The 13,666-nt window shown below is 43.6% G+C and overlaps 1 protein-coding gene across 1 annotated transcript in view; it reads left to right on the plus strand.

The window, feature by feature from the left end:
- LOC139658921 (transcription initiation factor TFIID subunit 4-like) overlaps positions 1-11,421 on the plus strand; it is a 104,719-nt gene extending 93,298 nt beyond the window's left edge. Inside the window, exon 15 of the mRNA XM_071537104.1 lies at positions 8,983-11,421. Coding sequence (XP_071393205.1) covers positions 8,983-9,156 — 174 coding nt within the window. The 3' untranslated portion in view covers positions 9,157-11,421. The remainder of the gene's footprint in view (positions 1-8,982) is intronic.
- The last annotated feature ends 2,245 nt before the right edge of the window (positions 11,422-13,666 follow it).

Raw genomic sequence — 13,666 nt, forward strand, 5'->3', positions numbered from 1 at the left:
TCACAGAGCAGTTCTCTTAAAAAAAAAAGATTTCTCCAATGAAGTTTCGGTTCCTCTTTCTGGGCCATCTATATAAAACATGAAGCTCTACTCTTTCCCCAGAAGAGCTTGGATTTTAATCAGACCTGCTCTTCAGACAGCCGTTTTCCTGCCTCTCACACTTAGCAGGCGTCACATCAGGTGCATGGGGACCAGTGACAGCGGCACTGGAACTGAGCCTGTGATGGCTAAATGATGTCAAAAACGGCCCCATTTATGTCAATTTGAGATCAAGCACCAATTCGGAGTTTGAACCTCCACAGTAAATGTGCTCTCTAATCTCCTCCATCTGCATATCTAGCCCCTTGGTGCGTTCCGTTTCTTGTAAGTGAAATGTGTCACTGCTCGTACGAGGATTTATGGGAAGACTGACAGTTCAGCGTAGACGTCAGCCGAGCGGCGGGAGCCGTTGTGCCGTTTGGTCTCTCGTCTCATTCTCAAGTCAGTGTCTGTTAGTGCAGGGATGCTGTATTATTCAGTGCAATGTAATTTTGCTAGCCTACTCCTTTCCCTAATTAGGCCATTTGCAGGATGCGTTCCCCTTAGTGTGGTCATTTATGTTCAATACCACTCTGAACTGATAGGCTTTTGTTAACTGGTTGTTCCTATTTGGAACGTTTCGCAAAGACATCAAAGGGCGGACCACAAGCCTCATTTGGCAACTTCTCCCAGCTATCCATCGGCTGCAAAACACCCCGGTGCCTTGATTATTAACTCAGTCACCACCCTCTCATTCAACTTGAATTAAAAATTAAAAACCAGCAGAAATGACAGTGCCACACCATTGAAAGTAAAGTGTGCAAAACCAACAAGGGCTCATTAGCGAGTAGTTCTGAAGACAAGCATTCTGACTTGAGACTCATTACACTTCTCCCATTTTAACTCTAATTGGGTTCATTTTATATATGAAACGCCTTGAATATTTAATGGTGAAAAAGTTCTACTTCTGATACTTTATGAATAGCCAAAGATACTTGGCCTGCCTTAATTGTCCAGGTTATCAGGCAAGCTGTTAGTGGTTCCTCAGTTACTCTTCCTCTCTCCATATTAAATAGCAAAGAGGAAATGCATTGAACACATTGCTTGGCAGACTGTTGATTGATTTCATGATTTTCAGACAAATAGAGCTGCTTTATAAATCACAACAACAACAAAGTCATCATCTGGATTGTTTAATTTGGTATTAGCTGTACTGCTGTTGTACTATTTTGATTGCAAAGGGGCTTTCTATTAATTTGATAGCCAATAATAACCAATATGTGAACAAAAATAATATTACCTCACAATCTTAAATGGTGTTACCAACTTCAGCTAAAAAGACATAGCTAATAAAGCCTTTGTCATATTTAACAAGTTATTCAGCTAGCCAGGCTTAGAGCATTTTAATTAAACAGATTAAAAAACAATGTTATGGTTTCTTCCTCTGGTTGCCTTCACACAATCTTTTGTTTCTCTCAGGTTGAAAAGAGAGGGAGAAAAAAAAGCCAAGATTGTGTTTCCAGGCAGGAAAGTTTGAAGTTCTTTGTTTGGAAGGAAGGTTCCGGGTGCTGCACACTGTTTAGCTTGGTGACCCTGTGACTGTCTTCTGAGGAATTGTATGAGCAGCCCTGCAGAATACTGCTCCAGGGTCAGCTTTCATCTTAGCAGTAACCTGTGGACTTTGAAACTCAAGGCGATGGAATTGCAGCTTTGTCAGTACACTACTAATTAGAAAATTCCTGACCTCGAGCAAGATGTTTTAATTATGTGTTGTGTCAACGAGTTTGCAGATTTAATCCACCGTTGATACACACTCAAGTGTGCAAACTGTGTCGCACATCGTAGTAGATCAAGTGGAATGGTGAAGGGGCTTTTTCCTCCATCTTTCTCTGCCCCATATAACCTTGCGCCTTTCCTGCGCCATGTTTGTTAAGAGCCATCACATGCTTAAGTAGCCAAATTAGACGGGGAGTTAATGTGTTAGCTCGTGAAAAAGCTGGTCTGATTTGCCTTGGTTTGTGGGAGGCTGAACAATGTGACAGCATTGTGCTGGGTGTGAGCTCTCTGTTGCAGTGAGTCAGTGTGAGAGAAGGCAGGAAGGGGTTAAACAGAAATTGAGCGGGGATGCTGGGGGCAGCAGTGCTGCAGAACATAGCAGTGTTCGTGCGAAGGCAAGTCATTTCCCGAAACACTGCAGACACATGGCCTGCGGCGCTCTAAAACCTTTGGAGACCAAAATGGCTTGCAGGAGTTAGAAGTAATAAGGTGTTTTTTTGCCTTCTTTCTCCTTGACTGAAATTCTGCACGGTTGCTATGCATTGCCATGGAGCTGTGTAGCTGTTTTTATGGTTTATGTGGGTATTAAGATGCTCTGCAACTGGCCATTTTTGAGATTTGTTGTTCTTTAGTTGTGAACCAAATGGAAGTTGTTTGTTTTGAAAGTAATTCCCTCATTTTTTTTTACCATGATCAGAATGCTAGACCTCACTCTCCTCCCTTTGTATTTTTCCTCCCTCTTTTTGTTGTTCACAAAATGACAAATTAAAAAAGCACGTATGAGATGAAAAGAGCCAGATATACCAAATGTGGTTCAACATGCTTCTTTCTTTTTTTTACAAAAACCAATGTGACAATGGCAGCCTCATGTTTAGGCTTTTCCACAGAAAAGGAACCTGTGACACGAACAAAGGCCGTCTGTGTCGGTGCATGAACATAAAGCTGTGGTATTAGTCCACCCTGACCCCTCTGATTATCGGTGGACTGAACCAAAACCCTTTTCATCCTCTCCCCTGGTTCTGTTAATCTTGGCTGCCTTGTCTGCTTCAAAGAGGGCTCCGGCATATAATCTGCGTATGTACATCTGTGAATTATTATTCTAATTCTTTATACGTTTATTAGAGCTGAATAAACTCCACATCAAATACATCACTCGGGCGATGTCAGAAAGCCCGGGGCAGATCAGCCGACATCTGTTAACTCTTTCAAAATGGCCTCATCCAGCATGTCTGTGGGCGTAGAGGAGCGAGAAAAAGGAGAGGCGAGAGAGGGAGAGTGAAGGGGAGAGAGAGAGAGAGAGAGAGAGTCTCTGTTGTTGATTAATGGCGGCCGTAGGAGAGGCGTTTCAGGCCGAGCGTGGAGAAGGAGCGGGGCTGCACTCCCACGGCTGGGCTCCACACTGTAAACACTGTGAAGGGACGAGGCAGCGTTCCCCGACTGAAATGCGGCGTGGAGGAGAACATGTGGGAAAGCTTTGCTTCCTGGCGCATAGTCAGTCAACCAGGCAGTCAGTCAGTCCTTCAGTCAGTAAATTAGTCAGCCAGTCCGTCAGGCCTTCAGTCAGTCAGTCAGTCCTTCGGCCAGTCAGACAAACAAATCAGTCCTTCAGTCAGTCCTTCAGTCAGTCCTTCAGTCAGTCCTTCAGCCCATCAATCAGTCAGTCCTTCAGTCAGCCAGTCTGTATGGCAGTTTGTCAGTCAGTCAGCCACTCCTGATGGGACAGCCTGATGTCTCAGACAAGGAGGCAGTATCAGGCATTTGAAAAGGACCAATTAACTTACCTCTGAAAAGAACCAGCTAACTACCCTCTGATCTCAGCACTGACTCACCCCTCCTGAATTCGGCTATTACTGAACCTATGTTTTAACAAACCGCTGCCAAAATCCACCAACATTTGGCTGGTGGCTGGTGTTAATTTCCCACCCTGGCTTTAACTTTAAACAGCTCCACCTGGTTAACCTTCTTCTTCACTTCTTTGTTTAGCTTGTCAGAGTCTCTCTCCCTTGTGCTATATGTGTCCTCTTTGCCTGGAGCGCAAACTTCAGAATTTAAACGGATTTTTCTGCATCAAAGTCATAACAACAATACAGTAATGTTGCATCATGGACAGCTTATCTGTGTCTCAACCAGCAAGGGGCTAGCCTTTATCCTTCAACATGAATGCTGAGCAATGTAAGCAAAGTATGAGCTAACTCAGTATGTTAGCCGGTGTGTGTGTGTGTGTGTGTGTGTGTGTGTGTGTGTGTGTGCACACGTGTGCGTGTCTTCATGAGCATGTGTTCACGTACATGCACGTGTGTGTTCTCTCTCCATGCAGCCCCTGTCTGCAACTCCTCCTGTGAGGAGTATAGTGCTGAGACAGCAGGTTGGTCTGTGCAGGGCCAAGCAGCTCTGTGTGCCTGGCAAAGTGGGCCATTAACCCGCCGCCCTAAGGTGTGACCTGGGCCAAATCCAATATTGGCTCCGGCATCAAGGCACCGGTGCCACTCAGGGTTCAAAGCCACAGATCAGCAAGAAAGACACCCCCCTCCCTCCGAACAATAAAGGACTGAATGTAAATTCCTCAAGACACCTACGAGCATCGCTGCCGCCACCACACAATTAGAGGCAGGGAGTCAAAAGCAGGGAGGGAGAAAACATACATTATTAATCAAAAGTAAATTTAGAAAAATGTGGATTAATTTTGGTGCTCTCAAGGTTGAAGGAACGTTGTTGATTATCGGAGGGCTGAGAACATGAAAGAGTGACCCGCTGACTTTGTCCTGAAAAATAGAGATTCTAGCAGCCACGTTTTGCTGTATAATTCACTTTGAATAGGCTACAGTGCAGTATCACACCTGTACTGCCACTAATCTTCCCAGGAGGTTCGATGCACATTTGCTGTAGAGTATAGTAGAAATGAATTGTTGAATGTATGCATGTAGTGTTATGAGTATAGTATGTCTTCTGCTGTCCCTGTCTATGATCTATCTAAGAAGATAGCATCAGTGTGCTTTTGCTTTCTTTTTTATAATATTGTGAATTGTGACTGAAAATTATGGTATTGCCCTTGGCCTTACAGAGAGAACTATCGATGCTCGGTCATTCTTTTTGAGATAGCTGCGCTAAACAGGTACTTGTGCAAAGCGTTGGTTGTGGCTCTTGTTATTGGAAAGTGATGCCTTTTTGCCAAAAGTTGAAATATTTTTAACTTCTAGCTCTCAGCACTGAGTGCTAAAACAGTTACTAAGCTTCCAGAGCCTTTCCATTCAAAATTAGAAGAAAAAGACCCCAGCACTGTGAAGAGTGGTTCCCGGTGGACATTTAACCTTGATGCTGAAGGAGTTCTGCAGGGTTCCATTTTGGATCCACTTCTTTTCTCTCACTTAACATAAATAATATTTTGTGTGGATAAACATTCTACATATTATTTCTAAGCACACAAGTCCTAAACTCCACTGCCACCTCCAAGAATCCTGCACACATGTTCATAATCAAATATTAAAATTTCCACACTGTGATTTATATGTGCAAAATGGGATCAACAGTGCCTTTTGTTCAGCTACAAGACTCTCATTAACAAGTAGCCTTTTATTTTACAGTTGCTTACATCATTAATATACTGTAGAATTGCCAAAGAAGTGGTCAGCATATGGCTTTTCTTGAAACACCGCTTACCACATTGGAAAGGCTTATCTGATTTATGTACATAAGGATTTAATGAAAATTCTGACCTTTAATTGCCTGATGAACATATCAGAACATAAGTATGTCTGATCAGGGCATCAGCAAAGGTTTTGTTTAAGTGATGTCTTCCTGTTCCTTCCATCTTTAAGTCTTTTATTCTATTATACTGTATGCGTAATTGTCTGCTACACAAAGCACAGGCTAGCTCTGTGTGAGTGTGCACATGCACATGTGTGTGTGGGGAACCATATTGGGTGAAAGTGTAAAGTAATGTGTCTGGCCCAATGGTATGCTGTCATATATGTCAATAGTATGGGGTTGAATACCAGAGCCAGTGTTGAGGCCTTATTACAGCATAGCCTCCTCTCCTCTCCTCTCCTCTCCTCTCCTCTCCTCTCCTCTCCTCTCCTCTCCTCAGGTTCTATCCATCTCTCTCTCTCTCTCTCTCTCTCTCTCTCTTTCCCTCTCTCTTTTTCTCTCTGTCCCCAGCTCCAAACAAGTCAAATGTCTGAAGAGATGTATCGAAGTATCCCTGCGCGTTCTGTACGATGGATATGTCATATGACATAATGCCTCCGAGCGCCCATCACAGATAAAATGACAGATGCTGTTTTTTGCCTCATGGATCTTTCTTGGCAAAGCCGATTTTGAGATTTTCATTTTTACTCCCTCTCTCTCTCTCTCTCTCTCTCTCTGCTCTGCTCTCCTGCCTTTTCTCTCCCTCTCACTCTTTCTTTTCTTCCACCGTGACCTTACAAAGCCTCCCATTTTGTTTTTCATTGAATTTCAGACACAATTACTGTGTAATTGCTGGCGACAGGGAAAGCGTGGTCGTCGATGTCTCGCTTTCCTTTTTAACTGACACTCAGCCATCTGCTTTGTTTTGCGTTGGTGTTTACTCCCCCACCTCCCTCCCTCCTCCACAACATGATTCTCGGCGTGTACTGGTGTGAGGGATAGGTCTCCATAGATACCGACAACAACACACCGGTGTTTGGGTGGCTGGCATGCCTTACGTGGAGGGCATATAAAGACGCGGGGAAGAGAGAGAAGCTGCGTTGAGTGAAATCAGCTTGGCTCCCTGGCAGAAGACTGACCTTTCTCCCTGTATTTGGATCATTTACCCAGGCTGCCCCTGTCCCTGAAGGGAATGAGGCATTCTGGGAGCCGCAGCAGACTAGCGGGGCAGCGATGTCCAGGTCTACTCTGCCCGTCTCCCTGCCAATCCCGCCGTCCCTCCTCCCCGCCCGGCGCCCGCCGCCGCGGCCGTGGCACCACCTCAGCACCGCCCGCCCGCGGCAACCTCGGCCCATCCGTCCAGGTGGATGGATGGCTTTGATTGGTGAAGTCTGTGGCCCGGGCGCTGAGGCTGGCATGTGAGTGGCAGTAATTGGCATGGCAGCAGGCAGGCCCATCTTTCACATGTGGTCAGCTGTGATTGACCTGATTAGGCCAGGGTCCCCCCCCCCCCACACACACACACACACGCCCCCCCTAAGTGAGGAACCTGGCGCGCCTCAGGGTGCCAAGGAGCCGTCTGTACCCACGTGCACCTCAACCCAAGGCCCTCCCAGCCTGTCAGCATCACCGACCAGAGAGAGTAGATGTGGAGAGGAGGGCTGGCTGGAGCAGCGGCCTGGCCACCCTCACTCAGCGTCCAGGGGTTGCGGAGTGTATTGAGGGAAATTTGAAACGCGGCACCGTCGCACAGCGTACACAGAGCCAAGCGCACGAGGGGGGCGGGCGCTGGAGGGACTTTGGTTTGTTCTTGTAAATTCATACCCGTCATATGTTTGCAATTAAGGCCTGTCTGTACTGTGTGTTTACAGAGTGGTGCAATCAATGTAATTGTGAGAGGGTGTTCCTGACTGAAATGTCTGTCTTATTTCTCTCTGCCTGGGTTCAAGTGGGCATTCGCTGGATTTGTTTCCCGGTGTTTCTCATTTCCAAATGTAAATGCATCTCTTGATTTGTATCAGCCTCTGTATACACTCATTTTTTTTTATCGTTCTCATTTTTCCTGGATCGAATACAAACAACAAGGGCTCCATTTCAGAATGGAACGTCAGCTCAGATCTATGTCAGCAGCGTTGTTTATTTAGAGAGAAAATCTTCATATCCAGGGCGATATAAAGAGCCATAAAACACACTTAAATATAAATGATGGTTTTCCTTGCAGTCGGAGCAAGTCGGCATTGTTTTCCTCTGCCTCACGCTCGGCTAGTATAGGTGCTATAAAAGAATTCTTTGTACACTTGACTGCACCTGAAGATCTGGACATTATTAGTAAATCTTTTTGATCTCATTTTTTCATGCTCTGCAAGAGGGATTTTTTTTTTGCTTAAGTGGAGGTGTGTGCTTGCTTTAGAGGCCACAGCATTCCTTACTGTTGGTACCATTCATGTGTTTGCCATGCAACAGAGATTACTTTATTTTAGTGAGTGGGAAACATTGAATTGCTTACTTCTAAACACTGTAATGGTTCACCATGGGAACTGTCCCTTGAACTGGGACACAGAGACAAACTGTAGATCTTTAAGATTCTGCGCCTCATTGGTTTAGTTTGGCAAAAGGATCTGTGGAAGGTATTTCTTAATTTGTTGCTGTTTGATGATTGTGCTGAAAGAGAGAGGGCAAAAGACACATGAGGATACGAGAGAATCAGGCTGACCAAACAACCCAAAAAAAAAAGTCACAGCACCATCTGATGAAAAGAATAAAATTGTTTTTATTTGCCAGTTTACACAAGGTAACTGTCTACATGTCACAAATTAATTTTGTCATTTCCATGTCTAGGAAAAGTTTTGGAATTGAACAGAAAGTCTGGAAATATATGAAAAAAAAAAAACTGTTGCTCAGTCCCAATACACGTAATTTAAATGTTGTCATTTCACATATTGTGAAATTTGTTGATGTGAAGATTAGCCTTCAGTTATAGAAAGATATGGCCTAGCTGAGAGTTCCCCAGCCACTATCAGCATGCATCACATCTTTAAATTCAGTGAAGAAATTAAAGTGGTAATAATAATCAGCAAGTTCCTTGTTTTTATTTTGATATTGGCAACATCTTTGTTGCTCAGCACTCACTGTTGTGGTGTTTCTGCACTGCTGTTCCCAGAGATCACCTGTCAATCAAACAGTGTGTCCAGTACTGTGACGTCTTTCTCCTTGGATTTTCTGTTGGTGAAGTTTGAGTTTCTGTAGGTGGCGCTCTTTTCTTTGTCTGTTCAGCCATGGTGGCTATCACTGCTCATGCCAACTACCCAGTTCTTCTTCTACTTACTACAAACAAACTGTTGTTACTTCTGCAGGAAGCGTATAACGCATCACTTCCTGTGTGCAGGAGGATTTTTCCCAGGAAAGACCTACCAGACACCAGGTGTTTAGAACAGCAAATGTAAAAGCTTTCATGAACTGGCAATAGGTTGAATCAAACTATGGAATTTTGAAGTGTGAAATGTGTATGTGTCCTGTATCTTTCCCTCACCTTCTTACCTTTTGACCCCTTCTGTGTGTCTGCAGGTTTCAGGCAGCACGGCGAGCTCCCCGGCCAGCTCCTCCGCCCCGTCCACCTCATCACGCCAGTACGCCCGGCAACGCATCACCCGCGTCAACCTCAGGGACTTCATTTTCTACATGGAGCAGGAGAGAGAGACCGCCCACTCCCTCCTCCTTTACCGCGCCCTGCTCAAGTAGCCTCTGCTCCTCTCAGCGCCCACCTCAACCTCCTCCTCCTCCTGCTCCTCCTCCTCCTTCCCAGCCATGTGCCTTCAGATCGGGTCTAATGTTTCAGCTCTGTGTCTCCATATGTACTGTAGTGACGTTCGATGTAGCTTTTGATAAGAAGAAAGAGAGAGAGAGAAAACTCACAAAAATAAAACGTATCGTTCCGTGTCTTCTCTGTTTTAGCTTCACGGTAAACATATGTAGTTAGATCTTTCAATTTTAAAGGCCATGCCAAATTCTTTGTGTTGTAGTGGGGTTTTTTTTAAATGAAGGAACGATGTGGTTTTCGTGTCGAAGGACTTGACCCAGTACTTGTTCCATGTGTGTTGGGTAGCTGTGTATTTGACGTCCTTGGCAGTAGCTTGACTGAACCACCTCAAAGTGAGGATTGTTGTGGTGACGAGAGTCCTGTTCACACCTCGATACAGCCTACGATATTCTAAGCTATTTGTTGAACATAGTTCAATGAATGTAGTTTAGTTGAAACTCAATAAATGAGAGACTTAACAGATTTATACGCTGCGGCATCATTTTGAAACATTCAGATTCCAAATAACAGCATCACATCCGATTCCCTTACTGTAAGTGTAAATAGTTCTTTTTGAATTATTTTAAACAGCATGTATTATATTTTTATCACATGTAAGCTTTGTAAGAAAGAAAAAATAACAACCCATGTGTCAATATTATGAAAAACCTGAAGTTTTGTAAAACCATGTGCTTTTGAATTAGTCCAAATGAGACATTTTATTCTCTTCACCTGTAGACTTCTTGTTTTAAGGCGAGGCAGAGTCCCTCTGACCTCCTGCAAAGGTCTAAACAGAACCACAGCCCGCACTACGGCAGATTCTGATCGCTCACCCTCGATGAGCCAGTCTCAGTATTTATTTTTTTTTATTACTAGATTTCTGTAGTCTGCTAATGCTCATGCCCATATCCTCAACACTTCAGGTTGACTTAGAACAGAGGTTCCCAGTCATGTTGATGTCAGGAACCAGACCTTCAAATAGATACAAAATAGTCGATGAACCCCCTTTAAATATCTGAGGGATCCCCATCTGAGAAGGTTTTTGGTTCAGAACAATTGATACTGTAGGTGGGGTGATGATTGGAGAGAGTGAAACCGATCAAAATAGACATTCCTTTATCATATTAATTAAATATTAGTGAGATTAAAGTTTTCCTAATTTTGCTGGGGGACCCCTGGAGCCCCGTCAAGGACACCTGGGGGTCTTTGAACCCCACTTTGGTAATCATTGAGTTGGGAAGAGGATCTCTGAGGCGGTCTGTTGTGCTGCACTCATCCTTGTTTGTATGGATCCAGTAGAGACTATTACATATCACACCTGTAAGGTAAGCAGGCCAACAGTGGAAATAGACAGTCAGTTGTTTGATTTTAGCCTAAAATCGATCGATGTGATTTCCATTTTTCCATTTTGTTTCTGTCTTTACATTAGTGCTTGAAGAGCAGAATGGGACAAAATGCCCGTCTTTTTAGATGTCACCCTGCATCACTGCAGCGTTGCCAGGTGTCATCGGCCTTTTTTTTTTTTTAAACAATCTTATTTTAATGGCCATTCTTTGTTTTGTTTTTTGTTGTTTTTTTGTTTGTTTTTCTTTTCTTTCTCCTTAACTGAATACCTTGGCCTCTATGCAGCTTGTCTCGTTGTATTGTAATTTATTTAAATAATGGGTAACATTTGACACAATTGTGTGCATTATGGATTTTTGACAGCACTTTTTTTATATCTATTTTACCTGACAACTGAAAGCTGTCACTAATGTATTATAGCAAAGATGATTCTGTCTCTTTTAAGCATTAAACAGTATTGCCAATTGCTGTCAAAAGACACTTATTTTTAACAATTAATATATTTTTGTTTTGTTTTGTTTTTTTTCTGATTGGCATTTATGCTTAACACATTTCAGACAAATGAATTTTATCTCGAAGTACCATGTTAAAATAAAAGCACAACAATATTTATTGTGGTGATTTCAAATGGTTTTAATAATGATTTGTATGGTTTCCGGTGGTTTCACAGGAGGACATTTCTACTACTACAGCTTTTTAGCCAAAATATTAGGACAATATTGCTGATGTAAACAGGCGGGGAATTAACATTTCAATGTAAGGATGATTTGTAAATATTGTTTACAAAACCATGTGTTTATTAGAACTACGTTATTTTTGGTAAACTCTTGTACATATCTTGAAAATTTCCTGTTTGTGTGAAAAAAAACCAATACTTCTGTATTTGTACCTATTTTGTAAAGGAATAAATAAGCTGTTTACTAAACTGAGCAGACACTGACCTCATCCATACTCATTTCTTCTTCTAAGTCCAACAGCATGCAAATTAAAATGTTTGTAATTTAACAACATAGGTAGGACAAGTTAGGTTTCTGAGTATTAGCAGGTATAAAAACATTATTGTGAAAGCTTTGCTGTAAAATGACTATTTTTAAATTGTGATATCTAAGCAAAAGGATTTTCTCTGTTCATTCCCCACACTTGCACAGAAAAATCAACAGTTCTGTTTTAGGAAGACAGTTCTACCAAAATCAACTACTAATGAAGGCTGCTTAATTTCCATTTTCTAGCATTGCACATGCTAAGTACAAACTGAGTTAAGCACCGCTGCTCAACTATGAAAAGTCCCCTTAGGATTCTGCTGCTAATTAAGCAGCAGCGTTTTTGAAAAGACCAAACCATTTAACTCGGTGCAAAATATTGGGGTTTGGGAGCATATTGGTTTTTTCAAGATCTCGGCCTATTCCTCGGTCCCTCTGGAGCCTTAGACTGCTGATCTGGATTTAGCCCTGGAGACGACCTTCCTCCGTGCTAGAATGAATGGGAAGCCCAGATGTGCTTGGGTATGCTGGCAAGATATAACAGGTTTCATCCACTCAATTACAGGGCAGAGAGTTCAGCTAAGGTCCTCTGACTGAATAAGTCAGCCACATTTACGCTTACATTTCTCATTTCAGGCATTTAGCTGACACCGACTTACATTATGTGCATTAATAGATTAAGCATAATATCCAAGATCACCAATAGTTCAGGCAATAGTAAGGAGTGCAGGGGTCAAAGCCACAGTTTCACTGACAAAATCTCTGTGTTCCTAGAGTGATTGTCTATAACTGGTGAAAACATTAAAAAGAAAATGTGTAACAGTTTTGTTTTTCACTGTCACAGCTTTAACTCTTGCCCTACTTCCCTTTTATAGAATGAATGCAAATGACATGAGAGTAATGAGGCATACACCAGATATACAGTACATCCTTTTATTATCGCAAATATGCAAGAAAAATCAAATGGAGACACTGTAAATGAACACATGCCCTTTAATACCACAGTCTAATTGTTTTAAACACTTTAAATAATATACATTTGCACCTTAGTATACCCTTTTGAAATGTTTTTAATCCATATGTACACAATGTTTTGAATTCTTTTCATTCTTTTCGTGAAGAGGACTAAGAGGTCTCTTAATAACACAAGGGTTCTGTAAAACCCAGAGTCCTGATAATTCAATATACAACTGTACAACTGACCCGCCTCACAGGTGGTTTGGATGCCACGTTACCTGGCCGACCACTGACTGGTGTGTGCGAACATGTCTATGAAGTGGCCAGTTGTGTCAAGTTTGTACAGTACCATAGCTAACTTGCCACTTCAGTTGTAGGAGGCATCCCATATTTGTTTATCGCTGCTGCTGCAGGAAAAAGCCGTACCTTACCGTACCCATTTTGGTTTTTGTTCTTTTTCTCACTAGAATTTGGAAGTGTGCATGGTGCATTTCTGCGTTGCGACTCAACTTCATGAACCCTGGGCCCTTCGAACCTGTTAAAAACCCACGGTACGATTTCAAAATACCTGTGCGTCAATGACAAAATAATGCGCTCTTTCCTTTCCCCTTTCATCAAGGACTAACCCAGATGAGTGAAAAGCTCTTAACACGCCTCATATCGACCGGATCAAAGATTGACTGGTTACCTTGGGATCAGCAGCAGAGGCAAGAGGCATGGCTGTGTGTTCGGGGACGGGGAGGGGGAGGGAAGGTGCGGGGTGAGGGGAGGGGAGGGGAGGGGGGGATGGGGGGTCAGTTGCTGGCTGCTGAGTTTTGACTCATCAGTTTGTTTGGCTCGCTGTGGCGTGGTCCAGCGAGGCGTCGGGGCAGGAGGGCGCTCTGAAGCATCGGGGCACAGGGATGACACAGCAGCGGGGGGTACAACCCGAGTCTCTGCTGGCACCGCTGAGCCGGGAGCCTGTGGGAGGAGGAGGAGGGGGGGGGGGGGGGGGGGGGGCGCTGTGAAGAGCCCAACGTCCCTCGGCACATGAAAGGCCTGGTTGACCATTCCCTTTGAGGCGACTGGATGCAAAGGCGCAGGCCACTAGCAGGTCAGAACAAAGAGGGGCTTGATTGTGTGAGAGAGAGACACCCCCCCCCCGGGACGAGCGCACTGGACTGGGAGCTAC

Source organism: Centroberyx affinis, unplaced genomic scaffold, assembly GCF_046629955.1.
Source record: "Centroberyx affinis isolate AG114_WGS23_722 - 3 ecotype Tasmania unplaced genomic scaffold, CSIRO-AGI_Caff_v1 ptg002982l_1, whole genome shotgun sequence".
Classification (NCBI taxonomy): domain Eukaryota; kingdom Metazoa; phylum Chordata; class Actinopteri; order Beryciformes; family Berycidae; genus Centroberyx; species Centroberyx affinis.